This window comes from Protopterus annectens, chromosome 7.part0 (assembly GCF_019279795.1).
Source record: "Protopterus annectens isolate FY-2018-M chromosome 7.part0, PAN1.0, whole genome shotgun sequence".
In the NCBI taxonomy this organism is placed as follows: Eukaryota; Metazoa; Chordata; order Ceratodontiformes; family Protopteridae; genus Protopterus; species Protopterus annectens.
This window is the reverse complement of record NC_056739.1, coordinates 1147539753-1147561088: the sequence shown is the minus strand read 5'-3', so window position 1 is coordinate 1147561088 and position 21336 is coordinate 1147539753. Positions and strand designations below refer to the sequence as shown.

General features: G+C 38.7%; 1 protein-coding gene across 2 annotated transcripts in view; it reads right to left on the bottom strand.

The window, feature by feature from the left end:
* Positions 1-21336, bottom strand: part of LOC122806915 (inositol hexakisphosphate and diphosphoinositol-pentakisphosphate kinase 2-like) — a 1544141-nt gene that overhangs the window by 521660 nt on the left and 1001145 nt on the right. For both annotated transcript variants that reach the window (XM_044077730.1, XM_044077729.1), the window contains 2 exons: positions 14216-14343; positions 14013-14127 (listed from right to left, as the gene is read on the bottom strand). In XM_044077730.1, the coding sequence (XP_043933665.1) occupies positions 14013-14127; positions 14216-14343 (243 nt within the window). The remainder of the gene's footprint in view (positions 1-14012; positions 14128-14215; positions 14344-21336) is intronic.

The window sequence follows — 21336 nt, the reverse complement described above, 5'->3', positions numbered from 1 at the left end:
CTATGAAACAAAGCTTCATCATAACTGCCATTGCTAAGCATTACTCATAAGTGGCATGTTCTATTCACTTTTCATACTAAATATTACAAATAAAGTGTTTTGCATGGGGGCAATCCCCTCTTCAGTTTCATCCCCCTCTATGATTTAATAAATACTAACTCCTAAATTGTACAATAATGCAGAAAAGTAGGAACGTCCTTAATGTTAGTGTTTGACAAACACACACATGCACAAAAATTCTGACTCACTGACCTCACACATACAGGCACACACACACACACACACACACACACACACACACACACACACACACACACACACACTTCTCCGATAATCTGTCTCACACATATAAAGACACATACACTCACAAACACAAGCACACACATACATATTTGGACTCACTAATCTCATGCATACATTTGCACAGACAGACAGATGGACACACACGCAAATGCACATACAGAAAAACAAGCTTCACTTTCCTGATGTGACACATACACATTCAGATACGCACTCATACACACACTGTCAGTGAAACATCTGCCATACAAACACACAGATTTCCATCGCTGAGCTAGTTCGCACTCATGCACAGCCTTGTATTCATGAGTCTCATACACAGATTTGGAAATAATGAAACACTTCCATGATTCTTGCTTGTAAAAGACTTGCTAACATTCTTCCACTGCACATAAGAAACCCACAGGGTCTCCCATTGCCAGTAGACACATTGTAAGCATAGTTAGAGATACCACTTAACCCAACCCTCTCTTTCCTACATCCTGTCACGGTTCAAGTTAACAAAATCCTCACCCAACTTGTAGTAGTACATAAAATATCTTACCTTCTCACATAAGACGTCAGATAAGTTATTGCCTTAAATTTACTACTACCATTTTTAAAATATGGTCTTCCCATCATGGCTACCCTTTCCAGTTTCAAAATCGACATACTACAAATGACCAAAAATAAAATCTTCAGAGTTGGTTGTTTCAGCCCTCACAATGATTAGTGCCTCACTATCTCAGAATCTGAATGGCTCTCAGTCCATGTAAGACTATGACTTCCCCTCAGTACACACACTTTAAAGATAATCTCTGGCAACCAATACCCCTCTAAAAACATATTTTGTTTCAGAAACACATCCTATTCTCTGTAAACCTCTAGCAACACTGCTTTAGCTAGGCACCCATTCACTTTAACTTAGGTTCAAAACTTATCAAACTCGCACCTACAACCTGAAACTCAATTCCAGAAAACATCAGGCTAAACCTAACTTTCAAAGGTTCAGGAAAAAACTCATAAAACACCTTAAAGAAAGCTCACAATACGTCTGCTTTAATATCCCTAGATGAATATCACTCCTACTCTGTGTTAACTCTCTCATAATGTAAATGCATTGCTGATAGATGCTGAATATTCAACCACCTCACTATCTGCTCTCTTCCCCTATTCTTTACCTCTCTGTTCTCTACTCCACACATGAGCCCCCATTACCTTTCTATTCCTCACCTTTCTCACCTCCATTGACCCCAAATGTACTACAGTTATTTTCTTTCTCAATAATTCTTTGCGTTGTAATGTCTCCCTATTATTGTAACTGAATTTACTTTGGAGCATCTCTTTCACACAGAATTCTGTGTTCTAACTTCCCAATAAAACTAAAAACTTTTATAAATGTTAATGAACATGCACATACCAACTCCCCCCTCCCACATATCTACTGCGGATTAACTATCAATGGGAAAAAGGCATCTGCCAACTACTTATGGGGCTTTTGATAATAGACTTAGCTGTCTCTCTAGAACTTGTGCACCAACAAATGAAAGTGTTTCAGATTTGCTGAACTGATACGTGAAGAAGCTCAGACATTTAGAGATTTTTTTTTGTGAATTTCTAACAGAATAGTGTGACCCCAATGTTACCAGTGCAACAAAGCATAGCTGATATAAGAATATGTTAGCAGAGCTTAGAAATCAAATGGTGTACAAGAAGGAAAAGCTAGCTACTTTGGAAGGTGGAGTGAGGAACTTTAAGCTGTGACTTAATCATATCTATGGGGTGACTATTTTGAATTTGTGAAAATTAAGACACTATGGAATGGATTTTCCTAAAGGTCGTTGCTATCAAGAATGTCTTCAGAATGTGGTAGGCAGGCAGTGATTTTGGTTCACTTTGTCATGAAATAAAAATGGAGTAAAGATTTGCCACAGATTTGGCAGCTTGGAAGGATGAGTGGGAGGGAGTTCAGCACTAATAGATCGTGATTTCCTTCAGACTATTACATAAAAAAGGCATCTGATATCAGAAACCATGTTGACAATGCAAGTTAAGGTACAACTTGTCATTCCCAGCACTGCTAAAAGTACGTTTTCCATAAAGAATTCAGTTTCTCATGTCAGCTTGGTTCTCAGTTGATAATTTACAACAGATACTGTTGATCTTGGACAATGCGAGTATGGAAGCTGTGACTTCAGATTTTGAGAAAGATACTGACTGCTGTGAACTTGTTTCTCTGGAAAATGTCTTGGATCCAAGGTCTGAAAATGGGAAGTTAAGGTAGCTGTGGTTTGTTCTCTTGGTGAGATGCAATGGGAGGAAACATTCCAGACAGCAACTCCAGGAGATTTTGGATGTTTTGCTATCATAACTCAATGCTAAACTAGCAGCTTGTGTCGCAGCAGCCAGAAGATGCTGTAAGGCTGGAGTGAGAGTTACGTTGCTAGATCCCACAATGTTCAGGGTGTTGTGTCCTGGTGGATCAGTGCTATACCTGGAAGAAGAGCAGGTAATGGAAGAAATACGAACATTTGGTCAACAGAAAACAAACCAGCAAGCTAACAGACACTCAGCTTCTCAGCACCACCAGCAAACAGGTCCAGAAAGCACCTACGCCAGTGAAACCATGCTTACTGTTTCAAAGAATGTATGAAAGACAGTCAGAAGCCCAGCAGCTGACCAGAAGTATAAGGAGGAGAAGCTTGGATTTGAATAAGATGCTGGTGCTGAGAGAGGGTGAAGAATAGGAGGAAGATGGAAGATAAACTGAACTTCAAATAAACAAAGCATCATTATATCATCATTAAGTGTTTTAATTGTTAAGGTATGAGAAGCAATGCAAGGAGGCTTGAACTTTGTTGACTGTGTCAGATGAGTTAGATAACTGAAATTGTCAGTCTTACTTTGTATTTCAACTGCAAAGAAAAAAATGATGGACTGCAGAAACTGACTGTAATCAGAGCAGTTTTAAATTGTGAAAAGGTTTTCTGACTTACATTATATAAGGACGGTATAGAATGTAGTGTAATGGGCGGCCATGGTGGTGCAGTGGTTAGCATTGCCGCCTCACAGCAAGAGGTTCTCCGGTTCGATCCTCGGCTGGGGTGCCTTCTGTGCGGAGTCTGCATGTCCTCCCTGTGGTCGCGTGGGTTTCCTCCGGGTGCTCCGGTTTCCTCCCACATCCCAAAGACATGCTGCAGGTGGATTGGACACTCTAAATTGGCCCTAGGTGTGCGTGTGTGTGTGCCTTCTGTGGAAGGTTGGGCGCCGGGCTGGCAACTCGACACTGTAAAACTCCACTGCCAATCAATGTGCGGACAAGGTGATCCGCTGTGGCGACCCCTAACCGGGAAGAAGCCGAAAGAAGAAGAAGAAGAAGAAGAATGTAGTGTAATAGTCCTGCATGGGGGGTACTTTGAGTGCTTATTACACAAATTAAGGAATAAGTGGATAGGTAAGTAAGTAGTTATATTTATAGCAAGTCAAGAGTTACACTGTATAGCAGACAGGAAACAATAAAGAAGTATTGTGTAAAATGAAACAGACTGTATGGTATTGCAGCTGCTGCGGGTGAGCTTGTTACTATGAACTGAATAGCTCAAATGAAAAATATCAAAGTATTAGCAAACTTTTAAATCAATCTTCTTCTTCTTCTTCTTCTTTCGGCTTTTCCTGGTTAGGGGTCGCCACAGCGGATCACCTGTCCGCTCATGATTGGCAGTGAAGTTTTACAGTGTCGAGTTGCCAGCCCGGCGCCCAACCTTCCACAGAAGGCACACACACGCCCACACTCACACCTAAGGGCCAATTTAGAGTGTCCAATCCACCTTCAGCATGTCTTTGGGATGTGGGAGGAAACCGGAGCACCCGGAGGAAACCCATGCAACCACAGGGAGGACAAGCAGACTCCGCACAGAAGGCACCCCAGCCGAGAATCAAACTGGAGAACAGCAAACTTTTAAATCAATATACAGGCAAATAGATATATTACTATATGTACACTTGGGTTACCACCTGTCCCACTTTGCAAGGGACAGTCCCTCTTTGAGCAGTTGTGAATGGAGGCTCTAATAAGTGGAACTGAAAGATGGCTCTAATAAGTGGAGCTGAATGATACTGAAAGGATGGATATGTTGCACTTGATATAAGGCAGGACCTGACTAGAGAGTGTGTTCTAAACAGCCTTACTAGTAGTTTCTTGAAAGAAACAAAAATGTAAGATTGAAAGGTCAGTGGAATGGAGCTTGATGGGAAGAGAAGATGATACCAAAAAAAAGAAGACGGCAATTATTAGGTTTTAAATGTAAACACTGTCCCAGTGGCTGCAGTATGAAAAAGTGTTAAATAAACATTTACAGTATTAACATATTAGAAGAAGGCTAGTCAGGATATTTTTCTTAGCGCTAGTAAAAACTTAGTATTTAACAAAAGTGCGAACATTGTTTTTTATCCTAGAAAAAAAAAACATATATTAGATAAGTCAACATAAAAATGTAAATAGGCACTCCTGAAGGATGTTCTACACTCAGCATGGAATGAAAAATAGTTTATTAATCCAAAACCACGTAGACACAATTTATAAAATAAAACACATAAATGTCCAGTCGAGACTATGTTTTCGTCCTCTAAAATACTTCATCAGATGTATCCTAAAATCCAAAGTACCATTCTTTTATACTACAACAATTAAACCTCAAGATAATTATTCAGTTAAAAACAAATTGATTTATGCAACCCTATCTTAAAACTATTATAATCAAATAATCCTAAAAATATAAATATGAATATAAATATGTATGTAAACAGATAAATAAATAACATTAACATGAATAAAAACATAGGCATATTAATTTATCACACACATTTGCATAACAATAAAAAAAAAACATTTTATCCTTCATAAAACTCCTACTTGACCACTACTCTATGAACTAATGAAATACCGCCATCTACTGGCATAGACAAATAATTAAAGTCTGGCAGTTTCAATACAGGGGCTACTGAAACTGTATCATTCAAACCAGGGCTTTTGTTGGCCTCCAGAACAATTTGCCAATACAGTTCCCTCTATTCAATTTTTAGTTCCCATGCCCCCCCTCCCTTTATCAATAGGTATAATTTCTAGTACAAAAAATAAAAAAGTGGATGATAAACATGTCGTACTATGCTTATATAAAGCATTATTAGGGTTCTTGCTTTTAACATCATATATGTATTCATAAATCCTCTTATGGAATTTCCTTTTCATTTTGCCCACATAAAATGCATTGCAGGCTCCACATAATGCTATATAAACCACCCCACTTGTATTGCAAGTAGCACACCCTTCACATGTAACACTCTTTATTTCTTGCAGTTATATAAATACTCTTCCCATTCAATACATATGGACACTGAGAGTAAAACCCATACCTGTAGGTACCCCTCTTAAGTGAACCACTTGCACCATCTACATCCCCCTTCTTCTCAACTAAATTCTTAATATTGAGGCCTTTTCTAAAAATACACTTAAAGGGCTCACCAAAAATGTCAAGATCAGCTAAACTGGTAAACATAATCCACTCTTTGGCCATTATATTTCTAATAACCCCCGCATCCCCATTAAAACATGTCACAAAGGCATGTTCATATGAATTTGTTCTCTGAATGGGCTGTTACATTCAACCCTAACCATTTATTCATTTCCCAATGGGGGGAAATCTACCCTGTCTACCTCAAATAACAAATCATCAGGATAGCCTCTCTCTTTAAACAACCCTTCTAAAAAACTGCACTCAAAAAATCCTCATCCTCCGAGGACATTCTACTGCCCCTCACCAACTGTCCTTTTACAATTCTTCTTTTTTGATAAAAAGGATGCACATTGGTAAAATATAAATATGAATTAGAGAAAGTGTCCTTTCTATACACAGTGGACTTAAACCTTCCTTGGTACTTATGAATGGTGAGGTTTAAATAATTCACACATTCATTGTTAATATTATAGGTGAACCTCAACATTTTTTTCTTTCAATTCTATCCAGAACAAACAAATGTTGCCCAAATAATGTCTATACAGATTCCAGCAGTCCACATACTGGGAATTAATATTGTATTTTGTTCCCAAAAAGATAAAATAATATTAACATATGTGGGTGCACCCCTTGCACCCCTTTTATTTGTTGAAAAATTCACTGTCAAAATGTATAAAATTATTTTTTAACACCAATTCTACTAATGTTAAACAAGTATAAAATTCATTTTGAGAAAAACACCTTTTTCTATAATTAAATCTTCCAACCATTCCATACTTTGGCGATGAGGGATAGAGGTAAATAGATTAATTATATCTATAGTAACAAATAACATATGTTCAACATATATAAGTCTGATTTGATATATTTTAAAAAGTCCCAAGAATCCTTTGAGTTGTCTCTACTTGTCATAGATAGTGGTTTTAATTTAGCATCTAAATATTTAGCCAGGGGGCAGTAATAGAACCCTCCCCAGCCACTATGGGCCTCAAAGGGGAATCCGTTACTTTTTTATGTACCTTTGGTATGCCAAATATGGTGAGAACTCTAGGCCTATCATTATATAAAAATCTGAAAAGATCTAGATCTACTAAACCTTCCAATATCATTTAACTCAAGGTTAAAAAAATATTTTTGTAGGCAATATAAATTTCATTCAAAGATATCTTTACATTTACAATATTAACATATTAGATGAAGGCCAGTCAGGATATTTTTCTTAGAGCTAGTAAAAACTTAACATTTAACAAAAATGTGAAAATTGCTTTTTATCCTAGAAAAAATATAGATAAGAAAAGAGACATGTTAACTTTAGAATACACATAGGTGAAACCATGCACTGTAGCATGAATAATAGCTTTTTCATATGCATAGTATATGTAAGCTGCCACTGAACTGAAGCATTAGTTCCTAACAAGGTTTATATATTTTTTCTTTTTTTTTTAATTTTATGCACTTCTGGCAAGGAATGGGAATGGTGTTATAAACTGCAATATTGACAAAAGGTAACAGACATTCTAAAATGGGTGAAGAGTTATTGATATATAGGTGTTGTACATGAAAACTGCAAATGTGTTACATTAGCTGGAAGATGAAATATTATGTGCACAAAAAATGTTGGGTATTATTATCAACAGTAATGTTTATCTGTTAGATGTCTTCACTGTCACTATTAACATGGAATGTAAATCACCTTAATGGGACAGATTAAAGGTGAAGGGTAATAAACTACAGTAAGATGTGTAGGGTACAAATAGTAATGTTACAGGAGATGCACTTGGACAGGAGTGAAGATGTAAACTTGATGTGGGAGTGGTTTCAGAGCAGATGCTCAGAAGAATATCAGAAACAAAGGAAGTGGAGAAACATTATAGTAGTAGGGAAAACAGCTCCAACAGTGATGCAAAAAGAGATAGTAATGGTAGATTTGTGGCAGTGAGGTGTTACTGGCAAAGGAGGAGGTTTGCTTTGGCATGTGTTTATATTTCCCTTCAGATGTGATGTTCATGTTTAGAAAGACTTTAGTAGAAATTATATATTTTCAACAAAGTATATTAATTAGGCGTGTCTACTGAAAATTTGATCTATAATAGTAAGGATGCATCGGGGGAATCTAAAATGGGAGTTATAACTAGAAAGGGTAGATTTTTTAAAAATAATACATTAAAGTATTTGTTATGGAGAATATGTGGGGCACCTAAGTATATGACAAAGTCCAAACAGCTTAGGATTCATCCATCCATCCACAACCACGTTTTCACATTTTTGCACATGGGGTCATGGAGTCACCTCAACAGTAACAGTGACAATCATCTAGAGTCAATGTTCACCCATTTGGTTGGCTGAATACTCATATGGAAATGTTTGCATAGGTATTTAAATAGGCTTTACAGTATGTTCCTTCAAGTTGGCAGTAGGTGCTGGAGATGTAGTGGGGAAAAATGAGAAAACTGGGAACACATTAACTGGAAATGTTTGGAGTTGACTGAGTTTAAAGTTTCCTTACAGAATGTTTTAATACAGATTTTGTGGTACCAAATTGTAGCAACTAAGATAATGTTCCTGAGTTGGAGTTTAGGGTTGAGATTCCAAGATATAGTCAAGTCTTATTAGGTTTAATATTGTTGGCAGTGGAAAAAAAGCAATACTAAGAAAATGGAAACAAAATTCTAAATATGCTTTAGAGGATATAGTCAGCATCTTTAAAGGAGAGAAGAAGTAAAGTGCACAAAAATTAATGACATATTTTGGATCAGTACACACAAAATTATCTGGTGCTGTGGTAGCATTGTCACCTCACAGTAAGACGTTGTCCTGTTCGATTCTCAGCTAGAGCGTCTTCTGTGTGGAGACATGCGTGAATGGGCATACCTTCGTTGAAGGTTGTGCATCAGGGCCGGCAACTAGGCATGTAAAAATCTACTGCCAATCATTAGCGGACTGGAGTTCAGCTGTGGCGACACCTAACCAGGAAAAGCCGAAAGACACAACAACAACAACACACAAAATTATCTGGGAGAGTTGGAGGTATTGAAAGATATGAATGTATGGCATAACGAGTAATATTGAAATTATGAGAAAAATATATAATGCAGGAAGATGACAACTGAATATGTCCTTAAAATTTATATCAGTAATCTATGTGAGCATGTGTTATAAGGGATCTACTTTAAATAATTGAATTACCACTTCTTCAAATCGCAGAACATCAAGACCACATTGCAGAAAAAAATCAGTGAACTCCCTGAACATTGTATTTTGCCACCAGGAAACTAACCACCATTTAAGATCTCCATCATCCTGGCAATGTTATTTAACACAAACTAGCCAATAGGAAAGCCCAAAACTGGGCCTTTTTCCAACAGTCCCCAACTCAGATATGTTCTGGGCTACACACTTCTTCCACAAGGGTGCAGGAGAGCCTTCCTAATGTAGGATGGCTGGTTTTAGTGCTCAGTTAATACCAAACAGCATAGATTCAGCAGATCTGAATCCAGCAAATGCTATGAAATACAAAAGTACTAGGATTTCAAAGTTCAGGAAAAAATAGCAACTACAGCAGCAAAAAAAAATGAAACTGCAATTAAGGAAAACACAGTTCAGAAAAGTGCAATGTAAGCATCTGTTTTTCCCCCATAACCTTAATCTGTCATATATCAAACTCACAGATAGCAATTTTAGTTAATAAAGAATCACATTTCAGTTTCAAATTCTACTTGGATACTGAAAGTGTTTGTTAAGGTAGTTTGCCAACAGTACTCTAGCCTGATCCCTGTAAAACTTCACTCAGATTACTACTTTTGATCCTGTGTGTAACTGTCTTTACCTAAACAAGACTGGGTAAAGTTATGGCCTTATGTGTAGTAGGTTCTGGGTTCGAGTCCATAACAGGCTGAATATGTCTGTAAATGAATGTAGTATTTTTTTCCAGTAGTCAGGAACTTAGGGACACACATTGATAGTAACCTAGTCTTTGACCATCATGTGTCTACAGTGGTGAGGAAATCATTCTATGATGCACAACTTATAAACAAAGGTATGACATCTAAGTCTAAGGAAGTAATTGTTCCAATGTATTCGACATTCACCAATCAGACCTATCATTGAGTACAATGGCCCCTCTGGTATATACCTAACCAGGCACTAACCAGGCATATCCAATAACTGGAATGTCCACAGAGGTTTCTCACTAAAAGAATGCAGGGTGTAAGTAAAATGTCCTATGCAGACCACCTCAAGGCCCTATCCCTGTATTCTGTCTCCTACAGGCTTTTCAGGAGAGATCTATGCCTGGCATACAGGGCACTGTCAGACCCCACTCCGATGGACCTCCTGCATATCCACAAAACAAACAGCATCAGAATTGACCATTCTAAAGACTTAAACCTTGCCTGTAATATAAATAGGACCTGCTGGAGTGATAGGTATGTATCCCAGAGACTACCCCGTCTATGGAACAGGCTCCCAATCCATATGAAGCAGAGTTCCTCCCTAACCCAATTCAAGTGCAACTTGGACAACTGGATGGGAAACCAGAAATTCATCCCTGGTTTGGCATCTACTGTATGTCTCTAATGGGCACAGGTAACCAGTAAATGGTTCACCTCCCAGGCCCACGCTTACACTTACCAAGGGTATCAGAACTTGTCAGAGATTTGGGATGCATGGCTAGGCTTAAAAAGGCCCTTGTGGTCGTTAGCCTAGTAAAAACATATGAACCTATGAAGAAACCAGAAATCAACAGAAATGCAAAAAAGAAAAATTATTAAAAGGTAAATTAAGCAGGACTTTTGTCTTATAACTTTAAACACAGCAGACAACTGAGATTGCTTCAGAGTAAGGATAAGTGGTAACCCCATTCTAACCAAGAGTTTGACACAATACTGGCAGAAACACATAGCAAATTCTAATATACACAACAGATGTTTTTAATATCATTTCTTTGGGCTCCCATGAAAAAATGATCACAACCACAAATGGCCAATTTGTTCTCACAAGTCCCAGCATCAGACAATACCAGGAAGTAAGGAAGGTGAAAGTCAGGGGTGGTAGCTGCCATCTTGTCAGAAGATAGTACATTCTTGATGCTCCTAAAAGTCCTCCCCTGCCAGCAAACTGCCACTGTACAGTGCTTGGGTACACTGAGCTAGTACAAGTGCCAACTTCTGCACACTCACAATACACAGCTGGAGAGAGCGAGAAAGAGAGAGAGATTTATGTGCTCTTTGTCCTGACTTGTGAGCCTCCCCATATAAAGAGAGTCGCTATGCAGTGGAGCACAATGCCAGTTATATTACTAGGTGTTGTTTTTGTACTGACACTTAAACCAACTATCTCTACTCACACAGGTGAGCTAACCTCAGCTGTTCTATCTCATAAATCTACCACTGGCTCTTCCACAGCCAGGACTGCTAATCAAACTCAGGTCTTCTGGAGTGTAACGAGACCTTGATTTCTCACTGCTATGAGGCTGGCCTAAATTAATCACATTAAACATTACAGACACTTTAGAGAGAGTATGATAGATATGAGGATATTGATTGAAATGATGCTGCCACATCTGAGGAATTCACAGTAATGTAGTGCGTTCATAACTTTATGCCATATGTTTTAAAATGTCAGTTCCAGTTTTTGAGATCAGCTAAATAATGAAGTTCAATGAGTATATGGAGGGTCTAAAAGGGTTAGTTTTGTCAATATCCTATCCTGCCATTCCCATTTGTTAACCTTTACTATTTGAAAACTTGGCATTCACTGTTATAAACACTGCACACTTGGGGCAGAAAAGGTATTGTGTGTGTGTGTGTGTGTGTGTGTGTGTGTGTGTGTGTGTGTGTGTGTGTGTGTGTGTGTGTGTGTGTGTGTGTGTGTGTGTGTGCGCGCGCGTGTGTGTGTGTGTGTGTGTGTGTGTGTGTGTGTGTGTGTGTGTGTGTGTGTACATATATACATATATATATATATATATATGGCTCCCTATTATGCTGCCGCAGAAGCAGGTTGTCAAATGCATCTTTGTCGAACTGAAAAGCCCGAAAAAGCAAAATAGCGAAGCAGCTTTTCAGCGAATTCTTTCCATGGGAAAGAATTTGTCCGCTTTCAATACTTTGCCTTTTCGGCACTGTAGTGTGATCTCGGAGTTGGTATATTTAAGTAGGGGGGGGGGGGTTGCCCCCCACATTATGTAATGTTTTACAGTTTTTTTTTTTTTTTGTTTCAGAACAGCGATTATTCTACTTTGGAAAAAAATCACTGTTCTGTGGTTTTGACATTGTAAGCTTTCATTTACATGGGGTCTATTATGTGCCGTTCGCTCTTTTGAGCATGCAATATCATAATACAGACCCATATATACAAACCTATACACACACAGACATATACTATATATATATATATATATATATATATATATATATATATATATATGTGGTTTCACTTCAGAATCCAGAAATATCACAATCCTGAACTTCATAATCTGGAAGCCCAAAATCCTGAATCCCAAAATACTGAAAACACACAGGATACGTATACTGACTATAGACAACACAAACTATATGACATTCCACCAAATATAAGCTGGGGGGCAAGCCCCATTGCATCCCACACCCCCTGCTACTTAAATATATCAAATCCAAGATTGCACTTCACTACACTATTATGAGTTATGTTGTACTATAGCAAGTTAAAAGGGAACATTACTAAGGTTACAACAGGCAGTCATGAAACATGTGATGGTATGTTTGCCATTTTTTTCTGTGGAGTGCAATCTTGGAGTTCATATATTTAATTAGCAGGGGATGTGGGGGTGCAGGGGGGCTTTCCTCCTTGCCCATACTTGGTGAAAAGTGATATATTTTGTCTTGTATGTGTTTCTGTGTGTCCTTGTACTGAAATATTGTTATTCTTTGTGTCCTGTATATTTTCAGGATTTTGGGATTCAGGATTTTAAATTTTCAGGATTTTGGGCTTCCGGATTATGAAGATCAGGATTGTGATATTTCAGGAATCTGAAGTGAAACCACATTTATATATATATATATATATATATATATATATATATATATATATATATATATATATATATATATAAGTATGTATACACACACACACAGACACGTGATTACATTGCTTTACATCAAAGATGAACTTTTAACATAAAATATATTGTAAAAGTTAATTGTTGATCACTTTCATCTAAACGACAAAAAAAAAAACATTGAAGTAAGGTGATTGCAAATGAAAGAACTGTTACATCTGAGATTACCTAAAATAACCAAAAACTTTGATTTTATGTATAGGGCTTCATCCCCTACACCCTGGCAATTAAACCTACTAACATCACAGTCATGCAACCATAGAGAAAGAGGATAGCTAATAGAAGTATATTACTGTTGAACTGTTGTAGTTTTGACAGTGGTATAATACTAACACTAGCACCACCAACAAAAAAATTACCAAAAAATGGACACACCTGCAATAAATATGTGTCATGACCAAATCTACTGCAGCCATATAGATAAAGATAGATAGATAGATAGATAGGTAGATAGATAGATAGATAGATAGATAGATAGATAGATAGATAGATAGATAGACAGATACATATGTACATTTAGCCTTTAACTCAACACCACTGCAAGCAGAGACATGCTGAAAAAAAAAACAGACAAGGGCAGATAGGGGCTAAAAATACTACCATGGGAATGTTGGGCTAGATTTCCTAAGATCCTAATAGATCAACAGCCTATAAATTTCTATGAACCTATAAGCCTACAGATGGTAATCAGTTTCCTGTTTGGAGCTAACAAGTGCCGTCTACATACTTGAATCTACTTTTTCTATAGCAAACTGAACATACTTGGGCATTGTTTTTTATAACTGTCATCTGAAATTGTTTTTTTTTTCATATAACTTCATTACATTTTTTTTTTTCATATAACTTCATTACATTTTTTTTTTTCATATAACTTCATTACATTTTTTTTTTTTCATATAACTTCATTACATTTTTTTTTTTCATATAACTTCATTACATTTTTTTTTTTCATATAACTTCATTACATTTTTTTTTTTCATATAACTTCATTACATTTTTTTTTTTCATATAACTTCATTACATTTTTTTTTTTCATATAACTTCATTACATTTTTTTTTTCATATAACTTCATTACATTTTTTTTTTTTCATATAACTTCATTACATTCAAAGTCTGCTTTGCTTACATCAAGGAGCCCCCCATAGCGGAAGATACTAAGAAGGGAGTGCACGTGACTTTCACTTGTAAAATACAGCCTTGTTCGTACATGGCGCCCGGGGGACATCACTCCTCTTGAGTATCTGAAAAGAAAAAAATTATGGTCAATGAGATTGACAGACTCTAATAATGTGATCTAATATGGAGGTGAAAAACATGGTGGAACCTTACAGAGGATGCAGTTTGTTAACAGACTCATCTTCATGCGTCCTTTGTAAATCCAGCTGTATCTTTTTAACCAGCGGCAGGCAGTATCTGCGAGCGATGTCAAGCTTTTCCTCAAAGGTAATTCCATACTCCTATGACAAAACAGCAAGAATATTAACAGAAGGAATGAAACAGACAGACTACTGACAAATAAGGAAAAATCTTAAAAACAAAATAAACAAGGTACGGAACTAACACGGCCACAAACTAAAAAGTTTTATTAAATAGAGCAAGTGATTTCATATTTCATTTTAAATACATTTCACATTTATATTGTTCTTATATTGTTTTTATGTCCGAGAATGTTGAGTTGTTAGGTTTTATACTGTATTTTATATTGCTGTTGATTTTATGAATATGTTAGTATGACAAAGTTTTGTCATTGGTTGAGGGAATGTACCCTAAGTTGACTGGTTGATTAATTGCACAAATAGTAAACTGATGAAACTTAAAGTAGTATGATGAAGCGATTGTTTAATCATAAAAGTGCTTACTCTGTTTAATAAAACTTTTTAAGGTACTTACGTATTATCACAACCACCTTGTACTGCTTCAGCTTATTTAGTTGTCTTGTACCATTTTTATAAGAGCAATAAGTAGTCTGAATGGGTTATGTACAGATATTGACTGTTTTATAAGCAGTAAACATTTTAAGGCAGTAATGTATCCACTCACTCACCCAAGATATAGATTAGCATCAGATTAGCATTCATTTCTTCGCCTACATGTAAGAAAATGGGTAGTTACAACTTAGAATAATGAAGCAATAATGTAATGAATTATCTGGCCAACATCAGGACCACAACAAAACGCCACCTACATTACGATAATACAATCCATACACGGATTCATTCATCTTTTTACCTGTCAATGCCGGATTGAAACCGACCAAAGCATGCAGACTGTACTCCAAATCAATGACGTGACAGGAATCAAATATGAGACTATACAAAGCACAGCACTACTCACTCTCTTTTACATTTCACCTAAAACAGAAGCAGGACCACGTCTCTTTCCAAGTGATAAATTTAATGGAACAGCTGTTGCACAAGTCCTTCAAGTCCCCTCAACTAATTAAAAAGTCACTGGGAGAAATCTTAATTATATAAGTTTGTAAAATGCTGCCTCATCGCAATTAGCAAAGGTCTTTTCAAGCAGCAAAACCCAAGTTACCTTGCATTTCCAAAATGATAAAAATAATGTGCAAGGTGGTATAAATGTAAACCCATGGAAATGTTATATGACAAAAAACGTTATTATGCAAGGTGAAGCAACGCAAGAAAATGAGTGTTATGACAAAATGAAAGCCTTACATTTCATTTTGCCACAACCCCCTTACAACTATAAAACATGTTTAATTCAATTTTCATGACCATAAAAAACAGTGAACAAACTTGCCCCTTTACCACAGGGATTTTACACTGTTAGCTTAACTATTATTTAAAGTTTCACTGCCAGACATTCTTCATCATCTCTGATTTACTGCAGCCTGAGATAAAAATAGTAAATGAAATCTAAATACACTGAAGCAGTACAAGTTGGTTGCGATAATACATAAGTATCCTTTTTAGTTAGTGGCCATGGTAGTTCGGTACCTTGTTTATTTTATTTTTAAGATTTATGGTTTTGCACTTGGAACCGAACCCATGTCCAGTAAAGTACAGTTGTGTACACTTTACCATAAATGTAGATGTTCGAGTGTATTCACTGTTGCAGTCATTACATTTGGGTTATCTGCTTGCAGTAGCCCTCAGTCGGCCTGATTAACAAAGTCTTGGGTCTTACGTCGGTTGCTGTCTCTTCTTCCGTGAAGTCAGGTCATCAGGGGTATAAACATGCAGCTGACGTCATTGCATCAGTTTTTCTTGCCCCAGATGTCAGGTGCCCCCCTAATGGGAAGCAATTAAATCTATAAACATGCAATGTTATACCTCAAACAAAAAAGCAAATACATCAAAAAGCTTTTAAGCATTGAAAAGGAGAGAAGAGGTATAGCCAAATGAAGTCAGGGGACTGGAGGGATGCTAACCAGGACTGCAATAGTGAATACACTCGAACATCAACATTTATGGTAAGTGTACACAACTGTACCATGTTCTTCATGTTTCACTGTTGTAGTCATTACATTTGGGTAGATTCCCAAAGCTAAGGATGGGAGGAGGAATTCAGATAGCATTAGGACCAGCTATAAGGCCCTGAAAAACTGCAGTGGCAAAGCCTGCTCTGGATTTAGAGAAAATTGACAAATGTTAATGCTTGGTGAAAGTATGTACAGTCAGGTAGCAGCTTCTAGGATGTCCCTGGTAGGTACGCCTCTGAGAAAGGCTGTAGAGGTAGATGCAGCCCTGGTTGAGTGGGATCTGATCCCCTGTGGAATAGGTTTTCCATGGTGCTTATAGCAGAAATGAAAGCAATGGCCTATCCATTTGGAGATGGTTTACTTTGAAATAGCCTTCCTCTCTGTCCCTGCAGCAAATGCCACCAGCAGTTGTTCAGATTTCCTTTGAGGTTTAGACCTGTCCAAGTAGAATCTAAATTGTCTGTGCACATCTAAGGAGTGCAGTATCCATTCCCATTTGTTCTGTGGATTAGGAAAGAAGGTAGGCAAATGAATGGACTGATTAAAGGCCACACTGGATACCACCTTTGGCATGAAAGAGGGATTGGTCCTAAGGAACACCCTGTCCGCATGAAAGATGATGAAAGGCTCCACTGCCATAAGGGCCTGTAATTCAGATACCCTTAATGTTGAAGCGATGGCTAAAAGGGAAGCTGTTTTCCAAGAAAGGAATTTTAAATCTGCAGTAGCAGCTGGCTCAAAAGGAAGAAGGGTGAGTTTCTCCAATACAAATTTAAGGTCCCAGGCTGAAGTTGGAGCTCTCCTGGGTGGTCTTAAATTTTTAGCCCCTCTGAGGAACTGCTTGTGCAGTGGAAGAGAGAAGAGGGGAGGTTCTGTGTTATAATGAGCTGAAATGGCTGAGGCGTGAATTTCTACTGAGGAAAAAGACAGGCTCTTGTGAAGCATCTCAGTTAAGTATTGTAAAATCTGAGGTAAACTGGGCACTGCTGTGCTCATCCCTTGAGATTGGTTCCAGGCACAGAATCTTTTCCATTTTTCAGCATAAGATTTTCTAGTACTAGGCCTCCTTGCCTCTAAAGTGACATCCATCGCTGGTTTGCTGAGGGATGGTAAAGGAGAGCTTAGGTAATTAGCCAGGCTGCTGGGTTCAGTGTTTGAAGCTGAGGGTGCAGAATTTGATTCTCCTGCTAAGACAGCAGGGTAGGAGTCTGAGGGAGGTGCCATGGGGCCAACAGTGACACACTGCGCAGGAGGGGATACCAGTGTTGGCGTGGCCAAGCTGGTGCAATCAAAATCATCCTTGGTTTGTGTTGTTTGATCTTTAGTAGTACTTTGGAGAGCAGAAGCAGAGGAGGAAAGGCATAAACTGATAGGTGTTTCCACCTGAAGGACAGAGCATCCACTTTCCAAACTTGTCTGTGGGGAGTCCTTGCACAAAATTTTTCCAATTGATAGTTCTGGGGGTAGGCAAACAGGTCTATATCTGGGCTCCCTCATTTGCTTGTCAACATGTTGAAAATCCTTGGTTTCAGTTTCCACTCATGTGGGTCCATGAGGGTTCTGCTTAGTCCATCTGCCAGTGTATTTAGTTTTCCTGGCAGGAACTGAGCTTGTAGATGTACTTGGTAGCTCAAGGCTGTGTTCCACAATGCCATGGCTAGTCTGCAGAGGGGGTAAGAATGTGTACCTCTCTGCTTGTTTATGTACCACATAACAGTAGTGTTGTCCGTCTTTACCATTAATTTTCCTAGAAGAACGTGGTCCTTGAAGGCTGTCAGAGCATTCTGTACAGCTAACATTTCTTTATGATTGATGTGAAGCTGCATTTGAATTGGGTTCCATTTGCTCTGAATGCACTTCCCTTCCAGGTGCACCCCCCACCCCATGCATAATCTGATGCGTCTGTTGTTAGGGTTTGGGCGGCAGGGGGTAGTGTGAATGGTAGTCCCTTGTTTTGGTGACAGGCTTCTGCCCACCAAAGGAACTCTAGGAGTAGACAAAGAATGCTAGGAATCATTGCTTCTAGATCCTGAGAATGTTGACACCATATGCATTTTACATACCATTGTAGCTTCCTCATATGCAGTCTTGCATATGGAATTAGAAGAATGCAGGAGGCCATGAACCCCAAGGCTTGTAGTATTTGCCTTGCAGATAGCAGGGCTTTTGTGACCACTTCTTTGAAGTAGGTTGTCAAGTGAATTTGTTTCTCTGGTGTGAGGAAAGCCATCTAGAAGTTGTATTCAAGCTTGCTCCCAGGAATATAATTTGTTGACAGGGTACCAGGTGTGATTTCTTTTTGTTTACGGTGTACCCCAGACAATTAGCACCCTCTGTACAAAAGCCAGATGATTCAAAAGTATGTCCTGGTTTTCTGCCTGAATTAGGCAATCGTCCAGGTATTGGTATATTTGAATATTTCTTTGCCTGCAAAATGCAATGACTGGAGCTAGGCACTTTGTGAATACCCTGAGCACAGTCGATAAGCCAAAGGGCAGTGCAGAGAACTGATAGTGCATGTAGCCTGCTTTAAAGCGTAGGTACCTTCTGCAAGATTCCCTGAATGGGATGTGCAGGTATGTTTCCTTTAAATTTAGTGTTGCCAACCAGGCATCTTTGCTTAGCATAGGGAGCAACTGGTGAAGAGTCAGCATCTTGAATTTTGGAATCACCAAAAAGGTGTTTAGAGTAGGCAGGTCCAGGATAGGATGCCATGAATTGTCTTTTTTGGGTACCAGGAAAAATCTTGAGTAGAAACCTTGTCCCTTTTTCCTCTTCTGGTACCAATTGAATAGCCCCTATGCTTACAAGAGAGAGTACTTGCATTTGGGCCTCTGCCCACTGATTTGGAGGTAGATCCGGCCAACCGGTTGGAGCTGGTGACGTGTGGAAGTAAAATCTGTATCCTTGGGACACTAGATTTAAAACCCATTTGTCTTGGGTAATGAGTCCCCAGTTCTTTGCATGAAGTGCAATCTTTCCCCCCAAAGGGGCAGTCAGTTGAGAAGTGCTTGGAAGTTTTAAAAAGAAGTAATTGAGACAGTTTACCATAGGGGGGAGTTTTATTACTCCAAAATTTGGAAGTGGAGGCCCCCCACTGCTTAGTCCTGTGCGTCCTCTGGGATTGAAGCCTGGGTGCTCTGCTGGATCTGGGTTTGGACTGAGAAGGTTTGGAAGAGGCAGGAAAGGACCAATTCTTAGAAGGCCAATGCCTACTAAATCTTGGTGGTTGTACTTGTAAAAAGTTTTTAACAGTTTGCATAGATTTAGCTTTTTCCTCCATCTTTTTAAAAACTTCTTCTGCCTTGCTGCCAAACAGGTAGCCCTGATTTAATGGAGCATCCAGCAATTTCGCTTTAACATGATCTGGCAAGGATTGCTCCTTAAGCCAAGCGTGCCTTCTAAGTACAGACCCAGTTACTGCAGCCCTGCAAGATGCCTCTAGTGAATCAAAACCACATTGCAATGTATGTTTACCAACTTGTTCAGCAGAATGTATAAAATCCTGTAAACCCTTATTTTCAGCACAATCAGGAACCAACATCATCTTCTGTTTAAGCAATCCAATAATATGCAGCTGATACCTTAACATATGAAACTGGCAATTCAAGGCCCAAATGGCCAACGTTGCAGAAGTGTATACCTTCTTACCCCATCTATCCAGCACCCTGGAGTCTCTATCAAAGGGGGTAGGATTTTTGGCAGTAGTAGGTTTAATGCCCTTGGGTCCCTGTGAAATGGTTTCAGGATCCGCAGTAGGATTTTTGAAAAGGAACTTGTGAGAGTCAGGAACCCTGTAATATCTATCAGGTTTTCTGGAAGCAGGAGGTAAAGAGTCAGGGGTCATGCAGGTTGGGAGGTGGCCTAATGGTTAAGGTGTTTGCCTTACAAACACAAGGTGCAGGGTTTGAGTCTCACAAGGGATAATTGGCTAGGTTTAAAATGGCTCGCAAGGGCAGTTAGCTTAGTACTAACCTATAAACCTATGAAAAGGCATCATCAACCATGTCCAGTACAGGAGGTATAGCTAAAGGCTTGTGCTGGAGCAGGAGTAAGAAATCCCTAAGCCTCTTTTTAGAATCAGAGAAATCCTGACTTTCCCAATGAAAAAGCTCCCTGAGAGTATGCAAGGTTTCACCAAAAGAGAAATCCTCTGGGGGGGGGGAGCAGAGGGAATATAGTCCTCTGCATCTGAATCCTCATAGGTAGATAAGGGTAAATCCTGGTCATCAGAGGAAACAGAAATTTCAGAATCCTGGTCAGAAGTTTCATAAGCAAACTCAGTCCTAGGTCTCTTAGTCGGGGAAGGTTGGCTTCCCCTGATTAAAGTAATAAGGTCTTCAGTCATTCTTATCATTTGTTCTTTAGGCATAGAGGCCTGACCATGCAGTCTGGGAGTCAGTTTTCTAGGCATGGTTCGAGTTTTAGGCCTTGAAGAAGAAGATGGCGCCGGTTTAATATGCAAGTCAGTAGGCCTGAATACACCCACAGAAGCCGGTGCCTGCACTGCGGCTCCGGACCCATCCAAGGTAGAGACGTCCACAGGTTCCACAGTTGAAGCATCTCATGGCATACTGGACTCTGAATGGGTCTCAGCAGAGGCCTGCGAATCTGAAGTAGTGGGTATCAGGGGCTGCGAAAGCGCCTCACTGAGTACAGGCGAACTGGACAGCCTGTCTCTGTCTTTATCTTTGCGTTTTTTCGGAATGTCGGATGGCTTACTGAAGAAATATCAGAATAATTGAACCGAGCACCAAAAAAATTTAGAAGTGCAAATATACAGACAACGGATAGTTTCTGGTTTAAATAAGGCACAAAACAGAGAGCGAGGTATGTCGTGGTCAGGGCCTAGGCAAGGAATACAGTACGAATGAAAATCTTTATGAGGTATTTGCTCTCCACAAGAAATGCAATTATTTACATTTACTGACATCGGTTTAGAGCAAGAAAAAGTTTCCCCAACGGGGTACTTAGCTTTTAGTTGAAGACTTCAGTTCTGAAACTC